This window comes from Sus scrofa, chromosome 10 (assembly GCF_054392235.1).
Source record: "Sus scrofa isolate SSC_HxYL_T2T_F1_AM1 chromosome 10, Sscrofa_HxYL_maternal_Yorkshire_Landrace_v2.0, whole genome shotgun sequence".
Classification (NCBI taxonomy): Eukaryota; Metazoa; Chordata; class Mammalia; order Artiodactyla; family Suidae; genus Sus; species Sus scrofa.
In genome coordinates this window covers 18,189,615-18,206,796 of record NC_139392.1, presented here as the reverse complement: position 1 = coordinate 18,206,796, position 17,182 = coordinate 18,189,615, and the positions used below count along the sequence as shown (strand labels likewise).

The 17,182-nt window shown below is 43.9% G+C and overlaps 1 protein-coding gene across 9 annotated transcripts in view; it reads left to right on the top strand.

Moving 5' to 3' along the window:
* Positions 1 to 17,182, top strand: part of PLD5 (phospholipase D family member 5) — a 302,902-nt gene that overhangs the window by 174,642 nt on the left and 111,078 nt on the right. For 4 of the 9 annotated variants that reach the window (XM_021064454.2, XM_084979296.1, XM_021064453.2 and 1 more), the window contains exon 3: positions 14,624 to 14,792. The exons of 3 other annotated variants lie outside the window; for them this stretch is intronic. In XM_021064454.2, the coding sequence (XP_020920113.1) occupies positions 14,624 to 14,792 (169 nt within the window). Of the gene's footprint in view, positions 1 to 9,520; positions 9,665 to 14,623; positions 14,793 to 17,182 lie in introns of those variants that run through there. 2 more of the 9 variants (XM_021064456.2, XM_005667950.4) reach the window with 2 other exon arrangements.

The following is a 17,182-nucleotide window of genomic DNA, read 5'->3' as shown; positions in this document are numbered from 1 at the left end:
TAGTTATCGAAAATAACAACCGGCGACATTAGTCGATCCCGGGATGGGAAACTGGAACACAGGATGACCAGGCGTGGAGGCGAGAGTCTTGTGTACCCTACGGATCACTTATCCTGCTTGAATTTTCTTAACCTATGCATGTAATGCTTTTTAAAAACATCTAGGCATTCCCCGTGTGGCTCAGAGGGTTAAAAACCCGACATAGCATCCGTGGGGACGCCTGCTCAGTGGGTTAAGGATCCGGTTGTTGCCGTGAGCTGTGGTGTAGGTCACAGATGCAGCTCAGAACTAGTGTGGCTGTGATGTAGGCTGACAGCTGTAGCTCCGATTGGACCCCTAGCCTCAGGAACTTCCATATGCTGCAGGTGTGGCTGTAAAAGAAAATAAATAAATTAAAAATTTTTTTAAATATCTAGATATTTCTTTGAGTCTTAAAAAAATAAGAGGAGTTCCCATTGTGGCTCAGTGGTAATGAATCCTGATAGTGTCCCTGGGGTTGTGGGTTAGATCCCTGGCCTCACTCAGTGGATTAAGGGTCCTGAATTGCTGTGAGCTCTGCTGTAGGTCTCTGAAGAGGCTTGGATCTGGTGTTGCTGTGGCTGTGGTGTAGGCAGGCAGCTGCAGCTCTGATTTGACCCCTAGACTGGGAACTTCCACGTGCCACAGGCGAGGCCCTGAAAAGCAAAAAATAGTAAATAAATTTAGGGGGGAAAAAAGAAAGGTTAATAGATTTAGCTCACTGTCGTCTTCAGCAAGGCCCTAGACTATTGCCTGGTCTTCTAATCGCACTCCTACCGTGACCCTTTTCCCCCAGCAACCTTTCATTGTGGAAGTCATTACAGAATCATCTCATCTCCGTTTGTATCTCAACAGGAGAAACTTAAGCCGTATTTGGACTGTGAAAAAACACATTTCAGAAAACTATTTTAAAACTCTGCCAGTGGCATGTGTTCTGCCAGATGATGCTGAGCGCCCTTCGCAGACCCGAAATATAGCAGCCAAAATTGTCCTCTGTGCTGGGGCCACGCTCGGCAGCTAGCAGGGCCCCTGCAGAGAACTCATGACCGCAGATGGGGACTTAGGGTCGCTGTGCTCCAAATGGGCCACTTAGTGGATGCTTTCCCGGCTTCTCAAAAACATTTCTTTGGTTCTAGAAGAAGCGTCAGCAATATGCAAACTCCCTAAACAAAGAAGGCGAGGTGTCCTTCTGAGGAGTCCTTCCCAGGTCTGCTTTGTTGCAGGGTTTTAAGGAGTCTCAGCAGGACATAAGCTTTACCCCAAACATGGGGTTGGACTCTTCAGGGGCCACCGGGGAGCTTCTCATTTAGTTGGTGTCAGTGGGGTACACGTCAATCTGACATAGCCTAAGGCAGGCAAAAAGAGAACTTGCCAAGTAATGGGACTTATTACTATTACTTATTATTACTACAAGTACATAAGCAATGTTACTATATGTACTTATTACTATTACTTATTATTGCTATAAGTACATAAGTACATAATGTTACTAAATGTGTATGTATATGTATATAATATTACTTATGTACTTATTATTATAAGTACTTATACTATAAATACAAGTACATACATAATCTGGCCTCAGATTATGAGAATTTCTGAGATTCAAGTTAGAGGAGGAAAGAAAGGAAAAAAGATTGCATATAATATGATATATATTAATATAATATGGTGTAATATATAATATAATAATATTATATCTTTGCCTCTCATGGAAAAACACCACTGGCCCAAACAATGATAGAGCAGCGTTTAGCTGCTTTGTGGCAACTAGGTAAGCTCTAGTACTAAAGACTTGAATGACTTTCCTATCTTTTCCTTGGCCCTTACTTCAAAAACTAGTACTAGACATAATTGATGGTACGTCTTCAATTCCTGAAAAATTCAGGAATTGCTGTAAGTTGAAGCAACAACTTGAATCCAGAAAGTGTTTGAGTTAAGAACTTATTTTAAAATAAAACCAGGGGAAAATCCTGAATGCTCCTGTTTGGGAGTCCTAGGCGAAACTTTAAAAATTCCATTTAGTGTATTCCAATTCTAGAAAAGAGCATTATCCAGTTTAGAAATCTTTTCAACCAAGTTTGAAATAAAAATGATTTTCTGGATAAGTTTGGGTTAACCAGAGAGTGTGATTAGCTTCATTTTCTAGTTGGCCTCCAAGTTGTCACCTCAGTTTCATCCTATCTGCAACCCCAGGTGTTTATAACTGTCTAGAGTACTGGCCTGAGAGAGATTTTAGGCCACGGCCAGGTTCAGGAAAGAGGGTCCTGACTGAGCACAGTGCCGGAGCTTGGCCTGGGAGGGGGGAGGGGGAGCACAATTTGTCATGCGAGCCATAATCTTGCTATCAAGTCAGGAACCGAGTTGGGATTCTTGGGCCGGTGAGTAAGGCATTGCCTATCAAAGTGCCTGCTCATTTTCTCATTCTATTCTGTCCATTGCAGCTGACCTGTGGTCTCTCCTTGCATCAAAATATCCTGGGGAATTTAACATATTAGAATCCCAACTTAGGTCCACATTCTGCCTTTAGGCTCTCTGAGGGGGCTCCATAAAGAGCATCTTGCTTCCTGAACCAATGGACGATTCTTTTTTTTTTTTTTCTTCTTTTTGCTATTTCTTGGGCCGCTCCCTCGGCATATGGAGGTTCCCAGGCTAGGGGTCGAATCGGAGCTGCAGCCACCGACCTACGCCAGAGCCACAGCACCGCTGGATCCGAGCCGCGTCTGCAACCTACACCCCAGCTCACGGCCACGCCGGATCCTTAACCCACTGAGCAAGGGCAGGGACCAAACCCGCAACCTCATGGTTCCTAGTCGGATTCGTTAACCACTGCGCCACGACGGGAACTCCCCCAATGGACGATTCTGATGTGTAGCAGGTGGAGGCGAAGCCATCACTGTTGTGACAGAGACTACGTGGGGTGATGTTATGTAGCTTGAATGGGAGAGCGATTGTTCTTTTGAACTGGACTGCAGAATTAGGCAGGTGTTGCACCCACCCACAGCCCACAAGCTTGCACATGCAGGGCCTGGTCCAGGCAGGACTTGTGGTATGAAGGTTGGGGGTGAGACCACTCTCTCCCAACAGGAAGAAGTGAGGAGCCAAGGTGAACATCCATCATCAGTCTCACAACCGGGTCACTCAGGCCTCCTTCCGCTGGGCAGGGTGAGTCCAAATCTGAGTCCAGGCCGAGTTGGGTCACATCGCTGGAGGACCTGTGAGCCCCGAGATGATGTCGGGAATGGGGCGGAAGAGGTTCCCCCCAGTGGTTCCCTTATTCCTGTCCTCTTTGCCTTCAAGATGTTTCCACATCTCTCTCCACTCTTCCCCATCTCCAGGACTCACACCTAGGTTAAGTCACTGTCATCTTTCACCGAGGCCCCAGTTTCTTGCTCTGGTCTTCCGATGTTTCCCACTGTGGCTCTTATCTCCCTGCCACCTGTAGTATTTGTGGGGAAACCACAAAAGTCGGGAAAATCCTCGTAAAAGGTCTATCAGTAAATATCACATGATGTCACTTCTGTGTGGAATCTAAAATATGGCCCAAATGATCCTATCTCCAAAACAGAAACTGGTCAAGGACATGGAGAGCAGACTTGGGGTGGCCAAAGGGGAGGGGAGAGGGAGTGGGACGGACAGGGAGTTTGGGGTTGGTAGATGCAAACTGTTACATGTAGAATGGACAAGCAGTGAGGTCCTACTGTACAGCACAGGGCACTATATCCAATTTCCTGGGTTAGAACATGATGGAAGATAGTATGAAAAAAGAATGTGTGTGTGAGAGAGAGAGAGAGAGACTGGGTCACTGTGCTGTACAGCAGACATTGAAGGAGCCTTGTACATCAAACGCAATTTAATAAAAAAAAATTGTTTTAAAGGTAAATCAGATCATGTCCCGCTCCTGCCCCACTGATTTCATTTCTTCCTGTGACACTTAGTGTAAACCACAGTGGTCTCTTCACAAGCCCTATGTAATTGATAGAATTCGGGATATGCCACCCCAAAATATGACACCTTAACATATTAGATCTTGTAAGCTAGAGGAATCTGAGAGATGGCAGGTGTAGGAAGGGCTTTCTGGCCTTTCCCAGAAGCAGGTCATGAAATCCTGATGCGAAAGATGCTTCCTCAGAGAAAAGGAGCATCCTTATCTCCAAAGATGAAGGACCACAGAGAGGCATCTGAATGAATAGGCTTTGCTAGGTTCCCCCCATTTACTATACTTACCTTTTAGCCTTTTGTCTTTTTCCACGGCTTTCCACTTTTCATCAAACCTGATATAAAAATACTCAGATTTAACCATTTCTTTGGGTCTTCTTTTACTTATTTTACTTAAACTCAGGCTTAACCATTTCTTTGGGTCTGCTTTTTACTTTAAGAAAATTTTGCAACTTTTAAAAAAAAATTGTTTTTTAATTGTAGTTGATTTACAGTGTTGTGTCAATTTCTGCTGTACAGCAAAGTGACACACACACACCTACACACACACACACACATATACATACACATTCTTTTTCTCATATTGCATCATGTTCTGTCCCAAGAGATTAGATATAGCTCCCTGTGCTATACAGTAGGACCTCATTGCTTAGCCATTCCACATGTAATAGTTCACATCTAGTAACTCCAAACTGCCAGTCCCTCCCACTGCCTCGCCCCTCCCTCTTGGTAACCACTAGCATGTGAGTCTGTTTCTGTTTTGTAGACAGGTTCATTTGTGCCATACTTCAGATTCCACATATAAGTGATTTCATATGGTCTTTGTCTTTCTTAGTTACTTCACTTAGTATGATAATCTCTGGGTCCATCCATGTTGCTGCAACTGGCATTGTTTCACTCTTTTTTAAGGCTGAGTAGTAGTTCATTGTATGTATACATACATATCTTTAGCAATTCATCTGTTGATGGACGTTTAGGTTGCTTCCATGTCTTGGCTGTTATAAATCGTGCTGCCATGAACAGTGTGGGTGCATGTATCTTTTCAAATTAGAGTTTTCATCCTTTCTGGGTATATGCCCAGGAATGGGATTGCGGGATCATATGATAACTCTAATGTTAGTTTTTAAAGGAACCTCCATACTCTTTCCATAATGGCTATACCAGTTTACATTCCCAGCAACAATGTAGGAGGGTTCCCTTTTCTCCACACCTTCTCCAACATTGATCATTTGTAGACTTGTTCATGATAACCATTCTGACTCGTGTGAAGTGATACCTCATTGTAGTTTTGGTTTGCATTCCTCTAATAATTAGTGATGTTGAGCATCTTTTCATGTATGCGTTGGCCATCTATATGTCATCTTTGGAAAAATGTCTACTTGGGTCTTCTGCCCATTTTTTGGATTGTTTGTTTGGGTTTTTTTTTTTTTTTATATTGAGCTCTGTAAGCTTTTATATATTTTGGAAGTTAATCCCTTGATTGCATCATTTGCAAGTATTTCCTCGATAAATACCAGTTGAATGGGGCATGAATACATGACCGAGTATCATTGACAGATTGTATCCTATAATTTGATTCAGAGGGTATGATTGAAGTAGTGAGTGTATCTTTTCTAAAAAGCAAGCAAGCAAACAAACAAAAGCAACTCGACTGAGAGAAAAAAAATCCTAGCAGAAGGGGACTCTGCTGGTCTTACTGTCACAGACGTTATGCCCAGGGAATCTGTGGACCTGATTTATTGAAAATACATTGAGGATGTGGGAAGAAAGCTGCATGTTGTACCTCTGACTGGGATTTTGCTTTGAAAACTGGAAGGGCAGGGAGGTCGTGGTTAAGAGAATATAGGCAGTGATCATACTCCCGGTGCTCTGCCCTGGGCTCCATCACTCACCAGCTGTGACCCCCTGGGCACATTACTTAAACCTCTTATGCCTCAGTCTCCTCATCCACAAAGTGGGCATGATTACAGGTCCTGCCTTTGAGAATTCTTTTTTGTTGTTGTTGTTAAGGATGCACGTGCAGCCTATGGAAGTTCCCAGGCTAGAGGTCGAATCAGAGCTGCGGCAGCCAGCCTGCACCACAGCCACAGCAATACTGGATCTGAGCTGCGTCTGCGACCTATACCACAGCTCAGAGCAGCCCCGGATACTTAACCCACTGATTGAGGCCAGGGATCGAACCCACATCCTAATGGATACTAGTTGGGTTCATTACTGCTGAGCCATGACAGGAATTCCATGCTTCTGAGAATTCTTGTAAATGTTAATTAACATAGTGGGTCTGCTTAACTTGGTGCCTGACACAAAGTAAGCATTCAGTAAATATTGTTCTAGAGTTCCTGTAATGGCTCAGCGGTTAACAACAAACCGGACTAGCATCCATGAGGACGTGGGTTTGATCCCCAGCCTTGCTCAGTGGGTTAAGGATCCAGAATTGCCGTGAGCTGTGGTGTAGGTCGCAGATGTGGCTCAGATCTGGTGTTGCTGTGGCTGTGGTGTAGACTGGCGGCTACAGCTCCAATTGGACCTCTAGCCTGGGAGCCTCCATATGTGCTGGTATGGCCCTAAAAAGACAAAAAGACCCCCCAAAAAAGAGTGATTGGGATACTGTTAGTCTGCCAGGCCTGGCTGGTGTCCCTGCTACTATCTTTCTCCAGTAAATGAACCTTGACTTAATTCTTGGAAAAAATAAAATGTTGACTGAAATAAAAACACACAGCCTCAGAGCTTTGAGTTTCAGTTTTCCGGGCAAGGGGCCACTTACTGAAGAGTATGGCCCAGGAGACAGCCTCTCAGCTCTGAGGACTATTCTAAAGAGGTAGGGGGATGGGAGTTCCCATCATGGCTCAGCGGTAACAAACCCAACTAGGATCCATGAGAACACAGGTTTGATCCCTGGCCTCACTCAGTGGGTTATAGATCCAGCGTTACTGTGAGCTGTGGTGTGTAGGTCGGCAGCTACAGCTCCGATTCAACCCCTAGCCTGGAAACTTCCATATGCCTTGGGGGTGCAGCCCTAAAAAGCAAAATAAATAAATTAAATTAAATTTAAAAAGGGAGTTCCCGTCATGGCGCTGTGGTTAACGAATCCGACTAGGAACCATGAGGTTGTGGGTTTGATCCCTGACCTTGCTCAGTGGGTTAAGGATCCGGCATTGCCGTGAGCTGTGGTGTAGGTCGCCAACACAGCTCAGGTCCCGCGTTGCTGTGGCTCTGGTGTAGGCCGGTGGCTACAGCTCCGATTCGACCCCTAGCCTGGGAACCTCCATATGCCACAAGAGTGGCCCTAGAAAATGGCAAAAAGACAAAAAAAAAAATATATATATATATATATATATGTAAGAGGTCGGGGAGGCCAGTATATATGTGACTTTGGCTTGGGGTTGCATCTCTGTAGGAGCTGCTAGTCATGAGAAGAGGGATCTCGGTTCATAATCTTAGTGATTTTCTAAGTATGGGGAGATGCCAGAGTCTGGGTTCATAAAACTTTCCTCTGAAATATACCTACTTATCTAATGGCCCGTTCGGCCTATTCCCCCAGAGCATAGATCTTTCCCCTGCGAGCATCTCAGGGTGTAACGTAGGTCGGTGCCTGCAGTGACCGAGGACTTCATCCTTGTAGAGGTAGTGGGCGAGCAGCACTCCCTCTGTTTACAGAATCGTCTCCCTCAGCTCTGTGAAAGCTCACGGGGGTCTCTGTCAACTGTTTCCACGTCCAGAGGTGGCCAGTGACTCTGCCATCTGGGTAGCAGGACACCTACTTCAGTGTCAGGGCCTCCCCGTCTCTTTGGGAAGGTTCTCATTGGCCTTGTCAATCTTGAGCTTTAATTACCACCAGACGCCCCACAATAAGGGTACAAAGTCGGCCTCATTTTATGTCTAGTGCAGAACTAATTGTATTGATGAGCGGAGGCCATCTGTTCGGCTTCATTGATAATGCCCTTGGATAGCCAGGATCTAAAGAATGAGAGGCAGTGAACTTGACTGCCAAGCATCTACGTAGATCATCAGGTCTAATCACCAGTGCATTGCACTTGGCAGTGAAAGAAAGCTCTGAAAATGTCATCTGAAAATGTTAGGGAGGTCCCAGTTGAGGAGACTCCTCTAGCCAGTATATATGGAATCTTTTTGGTGATTGTGCTCTGTCAGTTTGGGAACTTGGAGAAATTTTTTTCTAATTGTAAGTTTTCAGACTAGACGTTCCCTTTTTTTTTTTTTTTTTTTTTTTTTTTTTTTTTTTTTTTTATGGTGCCCCCCTGAAGTATATGGAAGTTCCCAGGCCAGGGATTGAACTTGAGCCACAGCTATGACCTACACCTCAGGTATGGCAACATCGAATCTTTTAACCCACTGCACCGGGCTGGGGATCGAACCTCTGCCTCTGCAGTGACCCAAACCACTGCAGACAGATTCTTAATCCACTGTACCACTGCAGGAACTCCCTGGAAGTTATGTTAAAAATCTATCTGTTATTGGAATTCCTGTTGTGGCTCAGCGGTAATGAACCCGACTGATACCCTTGAGGACACAGGTTTGATCCCTGGCCTCTCTCAGTGGGTTAAGGATCTGGCATTGCCGTGGCTGTGGCATAGGCTGGCAGCTGCAGCTCTGATTTGACCCCTAACCTGGGAATTTCTATATGCCCTGGGTGCGGCCCTAAAAAGACCAAAAAAAAAAAAAAAAAAGACTCTTATTAGTGTTTACTCTGAGGCAGGCACTGAGCAAAGCACTTTCTTTATGTTGATTATCTCCTTGAATTTTGTAGTAACTTTTTTTTTTTCCGAAACTGGAAGGAGATTTTAAAGAAATTCATCATTTGTCCAAGTTTACACAGTTAATAACTGGCAGAGCTGAGTTTTGTCTACTTTATTCAAAATCCTTTCCTCTTAAATGTTTCTTTACAACAAGAGCAAAATCATACATACATGAAAATATAATTTATGAGGATTTGTGTGTCTGCCAACACACAAACACACATAAGCACATGCATATACACACACGTACACAAACACACACCATGTTATCAATAAAGTTAACAGATGCAGGGGCTACCTATTTTTGTATCCTATTAGAGAACTACAGGTATTTCTTTGAGAAAGTAAAATATTGTTCCTAGACTGAAAGAGAAATTTTGATGATCACATTAAGTTTGGAGAGTAAATACATCCTATTAATAAGAACAGCTAGACTTCTATGAACAATGTCATATTTATTCCACCAAAGCTCCCTGGCCTTACAGTGTGAATCATTTGTAGTTATCTCAAAGTGCCATGAAAAGAGGTGTGCAAAAGATTGTTGCTCTTTTGTGTCCCTGAATCTCAAGCTCTTCCCCTGTTATTCGGTGTCAGGAATAGTGCTAAGCCTTTGGGCGTAGTTCTCTGAGAGGAGGCATTGCAGGCATTCCAGGGATTTGCCCAAAGGTGAATTTTAATGAGCTCTGCCTACTTCTTGCCTCGCAGGTGGAGGGAAAGTAACCACAGGGGCTGTTATCCATGGAAATGAGCTCGGCGTGAATGCTAATTAGATCAGGCCCCTGCAGAGTAGCCAGCTGTGGGTTGGTAAAAGCAATACAAGGATAGGTCCCAGAAATAAGTCCTTTCAAGGCTGATTTCTAAAGACCTTTTCTAGCAGGGCATAGGAGACAGTGCTGGGTTGCCGAAGGAGCAGTTAAGACCTCCAGGGAACATGAGGGAAGGAGAATGTGGAGGTGAGCGGGATTCCCCCAGAATTCCTTACTGAACCCATGGTTCCTAGACCTTGGGTCGTGTCTCTATTTTTATCTTTAGCATAAATGCATAATTTACTTTGCTGTTTAGTAAAATGAGGGTAATGATAAAATTGCTCTTTGGCTTCCAAGGAATTTCATTCTCCTTCTCTTCTAATCTTTCCAGTATTTTCTTCTGGCTTCTTCACCTGCCCTACTTTCCCTACCAACCGGAAGTGATTCAATATTTTCTGTATTTGGCTTTGACCCAGTTCTCTTCTCTTGAAAATCTCTCTGGATAATCTTACCTACTTCTGTGGCTTCAATAATAGGGAAAAAAGAATCTTAGAAGAATGGGGGAAGTAGACACAAAAGGCATAGATGATGTGTCATCCATCTGACGAGCACCTCTGAACTTCTGTTGTGTCACAGACCCTGTTAGTCTAATGAAGCCTATGAACTCCTTCCTTGAATGATGTTTTAAATGTATAAATTGAAATGCATAGGTTTAAATGAAAAATCATTTAAAAAGCTAAAATAAATAAGTAAATAAATATACTTGAACAACAACAAAAAAGAAGTGCTTAGGATTGCAAAGAAAACTGATAATGCTGAAATAAAGTTGTCATTTTAAAAACCAAAAAAAAATATTTGGGATATTATATATTCTGTACTACTTCGTTGTGAGAGAACAAGATCTGTTGATTACCGTCATTTCAAAGTGGTGATAAATACTTGGAGATACCAGTAATAGTTATTATTACCACGGTATGAAAATTCTTTTTTTTTTCCTTTTTCTTTTTAGGGCCACACCCGCGGCCTATGGAGGTTCCCAGGCTAGGGGTCCAAAGGGAGCTACACTGCTGGCCTACACCACAGCCACAGCAACACCAGATCTGAGCCGCATCTGTGACCTATACCACAGCTCACACCAACACCGGATCCTTTAAGCCACTGAGAGAGGCCAGGGATCAAACCCTCCTCCTCGTGGGTACTAGTCAGGATCCTAACCCGCTAAGCCACCACGGGAACGCCTATGAAAATTGTTAATGGGAATAGAATCACAGGTTCTTTTATAGTCCCGTGGGTTTTTGCCTGTCTCCGTAACTGAAGGGACTGTTAACGAGAGGTGATGACAGAAAATTAATTAGAGTTGAGGGAAAAGAAAGATGAAGCTTCTAGGTCCCCTGATTCTCTTCATGGCTCCAAGGTTATGAATACCTGGTCGAAAGATTTCTGAAAGAGGTTGGGAATCCTCTTGATGGCGAGAAGCACGCAGGTAGAGCCACCCACATTTGCATAATTCCATCCCTGGTTTTCTCCTTTTGGTTTCTCTGGGCTTCTTGACTCTCTTCTTTGTCTTTCTCACTATGGCTTTTATAGTGAACTACAGTTGAAACTAGTCAGTCCTTCTCTTTATTAATGGATGTTCTACTTTTGCTCTGTTTGTTGGGATCTTTTTTGTTTGATTTTTAAATATGTTCCTTAGTCGTAGGGGAGGCTGAAACTGCTGATTATCTGGGGTCATTTGTTCATGCCGTGTCTCGCTTCTGTTACCATAGGTAATTGGACTTTAAATGCGGATAGAACTAAAATATCCAACTTCACCCTCTGTCTGTTGCTTTCAAAAGTTTTGAAGTAGATTAAAAACAAATAAATAAATAACAAACAAACAAACAACAACAACAAAGAACCCCCCATCTTTCTCCACCTTTTTGACTCTCCTTCTCCTTGGCTTCCCAAACACTGCGTCCTCCTGGCCTCCTGGCCTCCTTTGTCCTCCGGCCTCCCTTTTGGTCCCCTCTGAATCTTCTCATCTGTTTCACACTCTCCCAACCAGAAAAATGTAGGCGTTCCACACACATTAGGCTTTGTGCTAGTTTTCTCTTGCTTTTTACCCTTGATTATCTCTCTCAATCCTCACTCCTTTCCCATGTCCCTTGTCAGCTTTTTTTTTTGGTGGGGTGGCGGGGGGGGGGGGTTGTTTGTTTGTTTGTTTTGGCTTTTGGCTTTTTAGGGCCGCACGTGCAGCGTATGGATGTTCCCAGGTTAGGGGTTGGTTGCCACTGGCCTACACCACAGCCACAGCAACACCAGATCTGAGCCGCATCTGCGACCTACACCACAGTGCACGGCAACGCCGGATCCTTAACCCACTGAGCGAGGCCAGGGATTGAACCCACATCTTTATGGATCCTAGTAGGGTTTGTTAACCACTGAGCCATGAGGGGAACTCTGCCTTGTCAGTTTTAATGGAACCTCTACTTTCTGCTGATATGTCATCTCCCTTCCAGTTGCAAACGTGTGTGCCATCCGAGTTAGACCCCTAAAATGCACTTGGTTGCTCTCACAAGCATCAAAGTTAGGTCCAAACTTTTCTTGCTGGTTCGTAGCATCTGTAGCATGGTCCCTACCAACACAGCCAGTCTTCGCCGCCGCCGTACGGACCTCTCTCATCACCCTCCTGCCTCACCCTCCCCTTGGCCAACCAGCTCTCAAAATCCAAATGTACCGCATTTTACAAGCTCCTCCCTCTACCTAGAATATCTGTCTCTCCAGCTCACCCACAAAAACTTTATCTTTCGAGACTCATTTCAAGTCCCCCTTCCTCCAATTCCAGATGCCCCCCCCCCAAGCAGAATTAATTTTCCCTTCCTGCTCCAGTGCCAGTGGTACTTTAGATGATACATTGTCCATCTAATTCTTTATTTTTCTTTTTTTTTTTTTTTTTGGTCTTTTTAGGGCTGCACCCACAGCATATGGAGGTTCCCAGGCTATGGATCAAATCAGAGCTATCGCAACGGGCTTACACCACAGCCACAGCAATGCCAGATCCAAGTCGTGTCTGCGACCTACACCACAGCTCACGGCAATGCCGGATCCTTAACCCACTGAGCGAGGCCAGGGATTGAACCTGCGTACTCATGGATGCCAGTCAAACTCATTTCCACTGATCCACAGCGGGAACTCCTGTCCATCTAATTAAAATTCTTACTCTTGTTTTACCGTTTCTTAGAGTCTACCTTCTATTTAAATCAGTATGTATGAGATAAGCTCTTTCACTAGATTATAAGTTCCAGAGGCCGAGGGACATTATTTCTGTGTTGTGGAAACTGATTTGTTTAACCTGTGCTCATAAAGGCTCAACAAAATTTAGTTCAGCTATGGGTGTTGGTTGGGTGATTGGATCCCCAAATTGTAAATGTCTCTAAGACACACACCCACAATCCATTTGGGGTATAATAGCCATCAAATACACAAACATTTTACTAAGATAGTTGTTTTGTTTCTAAAAGTGGCTAAATGGAGTAAGTCTCATTAGCAGAAACAATTAACAGTTCTATTGAGAAGTTCTCAATAGAAAAACTATATTAGAAGCTAAAATTCGGAGTTCCCGTCCTGGTACAGCGGAAACGAATCCGACTAGGAACCATGAGGTTGCACGTTTGATCCGTCATCTTGTTCAGTGGGTTAAGGATCTGGCATTGCTCTAGGCTGTGGTGTATGTAGTTCACAGACATGGCTCGGATCTGGCGTTGCTATGGCTGTGGTGTCGGCTGGCAGCTGTAGCTCCAATTGGATCCCTAGCCTGGGAACCTCCATATGCCATAGGTGCGGCCCTAAAAAGCCAAAAAAAAAAAAAAAAAAAAAAAAAAAGCTAAAATTCATTCTTGAATAAAACAGTTCTGTTCTAGAAAACACTTACACGTGTCTTCATAAGAGTTTGGAGTTCTCGAGTTTCCCATTAAAAATTTACATTTTCTGGGCGTTCCCGTTGTGGTGCAGTGGAAACGAATCCCGACTAGGAACTATGAGGTTTCTGTTCAAAAAAAAAAAAAAAGAATTTACTTTTCTTAAACTGGGAAAAAATTGTTCATTCCTTTATTAAAATGTTATGTGTCACCTGGCTAACTCAGAAGTGAAAGCCACCCAGCCTTAGCTGCCCAAGGAAGGCCACCAGGTGTGTATGCTGTCAATAAATAATGAAGTATAGGAGTTCCCTCCGTGGTTCAGCAGTTAATGAATCCAACTAGGATCCATGAGGATGCGAGTTTGATCCCTGGCGTCGCTCAGGGGGATCAGGATCCAGCGTTGCCGTGAACTGTGGTGTAGGTCGCAGACGCGGCTCAGATCCCGTGTGGCTGTGGCTGTGGCTGTGGTGTAGGCTGGCAGCTATGGCTCCAATTCGACCCCTAGCCTGGGAACTTCCATATGCCGTGGGTGTGGCCTTAAAAAAACAAAAAATAAAATAATGAAGTATAAACAGAGAAGACACATGTATTGGGACATTGCTGATGGCGGTTTATTTAGGGCTTGGTTATTACCAATACTTCATACATTTTCCTAAGTCCAGCTTTAATAAAGCCCTGAAACAGGCAGGTTTTAAAATTGCTTTTATAGTATCATTTTGAGCCTTAGGCTGGGAAGTTGTAAGCAATAGTAATAGGATTGACTATTCCTGTGTTCTAGTAGTAATAAAACCAATAGTATTTTAGTTTCGAAACTAGTTCTAATATATGTCCAACATGATACTAGAAATCGGATGTACACAAAACTTAATCGATGGTCATAAGTCGTTCACAGAAGTAGTATCTTTTAAAGAATTGCATTGCTCTAAGGGGGGAAAAACAAATATTACTACAGGAAAATGGTTGTGTAGCAAGATCAGGATTTTTTTTTTTTTTTTTTTTAAGGCTAGTTTGATATTGGTCATTAAGGACATTTGCCAAGATTTTCTGAAATATGAGTGCTAACTTTGGGGAAACAACATAAACTCTTTGAACACAGTGTATTATAGGAGAAATGTGAAAGGCCTTTGATGGAAAGGGAAAGTCATGAGGCACATATACATTCAGGAAGAGTAAGGAGTATTTTTCAGATGTCTCTGTATGCATGTCTCAAGATCTGTGGCTTCCAATTTGACTAGATTTTGTTTGTTTGTTTTTCAACATCTTTTCTAAGAATTGCCCTGGTGGAAAATATTCCTGAAGGCCTTAACTATTCAGAAAATGCACCATTTCACTTATCACTTTTCCAAGGCTGGATGAACTTACTCAACATGGCCAAAAAGTCTGTTGACATAGTGTCTTCCCATTGGGATCTCAACCACAGTCATCCATCAGCATGTCAGGTAAGCTGCATCCTTTGTGTGTGTGTGTGTCTGATTTTTCTTGTTTGCATTGTATACTCTTTCTTATTCGTGCGTCTATGCCTCAAGTTCAATCGCATTTTCTCAGCCTGTCTGTACCCATAGTTCATGTGCATTATTACATTTATATGTATGTGACGTTAATACGAGATTGCTCAGCTTCTCCTAGAAGGCGAGGCTTTCAAGGGCAAAATCCCATGTCGTCTTGCACACAAAAGGCTCTGCTGTACCGGGTAACTTTAGGGACATCTTCACATGGTCGTGTCCACTGATGGCACAGCCCAGAATTCTGCACCACACTATCTGCGTAGTTCCTGTTCCCCAACTGCTGGCTGAGGCATTTGTTCTGTTAATTGGTGCCCTAATTTGCCCTGGGGACCCAGAGACTTTTTAAATGGTGGAGTCGTACGTCCCAGTCTAGCTGTCTATTCTTGACTCTGTCATATTTGAGTGAACAGGGAAAAGAAATGTACTAGGTATCAGAACAGTCTTTAGAAAACTGAGGAAATAATCTAAATGGTTTCTGAATGAAGTGTCCTAGAGATAATATGATCCAAGTAAATTTTAGTCTATTTCTTTTTGTCTTTTTTTTTTTTTTTTTTTTTTTTTTTGTCTTTTTCTAGGGCCACACCTGCAGCATATGGAGATTCCTGGGGTACGGATCTAATCAGAGCTGTAGCCTCTGGCCTACACCTCAGCCACAGCAAGGGAGGATCCGAGCTGTGTCTGCAACCTATGCCACAGCTCACGGCAACGCCAGATCCTAAACCCACAACCTCATGGTTCCTAGTCGGATTCGTTAACCACTGATCCACGACGGGAACTCCTAGTCTATTTTTCTGTATGTTGGTACTATTTTAGCACTGAGCTAGCAAATTGATGCCCATTAACCTACACTTCAGTGTCTTGCGTGGGTCAGGGAGAAATTTAGTTCTATTTATATACAAAATGTGTTGGCTTTAAGCCTATAATCATTATCTCACTGGTGCTTTGATTGGCTTCAATGATACTATTTTAAAGTCAGACGATATTAGAAAATAGGTATAAGCAAAAAACCCATAAAGGCCACACTAAATAAGACTTGGATAAGTTCGCGTGTCATATTTAGCATTTTTCTACCTCTCCGACGGCAGGTGCTTCAGGTACTTAGTGCAGCGTTTCTCACCTCCAAACTTAGTGGTTTTAAACGTAGCAATCATCTATTTATTCATGATTCTGGGCAGGGTTTGTCAAGGGACTTCTCTCTGATCTAGTGTTGGCTAGGAGTTCCCATCGTGGCTCAGTGGTTAACGAATCTGACTGGGAACCATGAGGTTTTGGGTTCCATCCCTGGCCTCGCTCAGTGGGTTAAGGATCCGACATTGCTGTGAGCTGTGGTGTAGATCACAGACGCGGCTCGGATCCCGTGTTGCTGTGGCTCTGGTGTAGGCTGGCGGCTACAGCTCCGATTAGACCCCTAGCCTGGGAACCTCCATATGCCATGGGAAGCAGCCCTAGAAAAAAAGGCAAAAATGGCAAAAAAAAAAAAAAAAAAAAAAAAATAGTGTTGGCTAGGGTGGCTTGCCTGGGGCCGGAGGAGCCAAAGTGACCCCTCACATGTCAGCATCTTACCTGGGGTGGCTGGGTAGCTCTCTCCCTGTATGTGTCTCTCATCATTCAGTAAAGTCTCCTCAACTCTTTCCTTGTGTTTCTATCCGAAAGGGGCAAAAGCAAAAACTCTGAGGCCTCTTAAGATCTGGGCTCTAGAATCCCAATTGCTTCCGCCCTGTTCTGTGTCAAAGCAAGTCACAAACCCAGGATGTGGGGGTGGAGGAATCCATCTGGGAATGGGAAAAAAATTATTTTTTCCTTTTTAGGGCCAAACTCTCAGCACATGGAAGTTCCCAGGCTTGGGGTTGAATCAGAGGTCCAGCTGCCAGCCTGTATACCACAGTCACAGCCACGCCAGATCTGAGCCATGTCTTTGACCTACACCACAGTTCAGAGCCACGCCAGATTCTTAACCCGCTGAGCGAGGCCAGGGACTAGTATCCTCGTGGATACTAGTCAGGTTCATTGCCACTGAGCCATGACAGGAATTCTGGGAATGGGGAGAATTGTTGACACACATCTTTGAGAAGGATGTCCCCCCACGTTCTCTGGTCCCAGCAATCTACACATTTCAAATGCACTCCTCAGAGTTCCCTTGGTGGCTCAGCAGTTAAAGAACCTGACTAGGATCCATGAGGATGCGGGTTCGATCTCTGGCCCCACTCAGTGGGTTCAGGATCTGGTGTTGCCATGAGCTGTGGTGTACATCACAGATGTAGCTTGGATCCCGAGTTGCTGTGGCTGTGGTGGAGGCCAGCAGCTACAGCTCTGATTCAATCTAT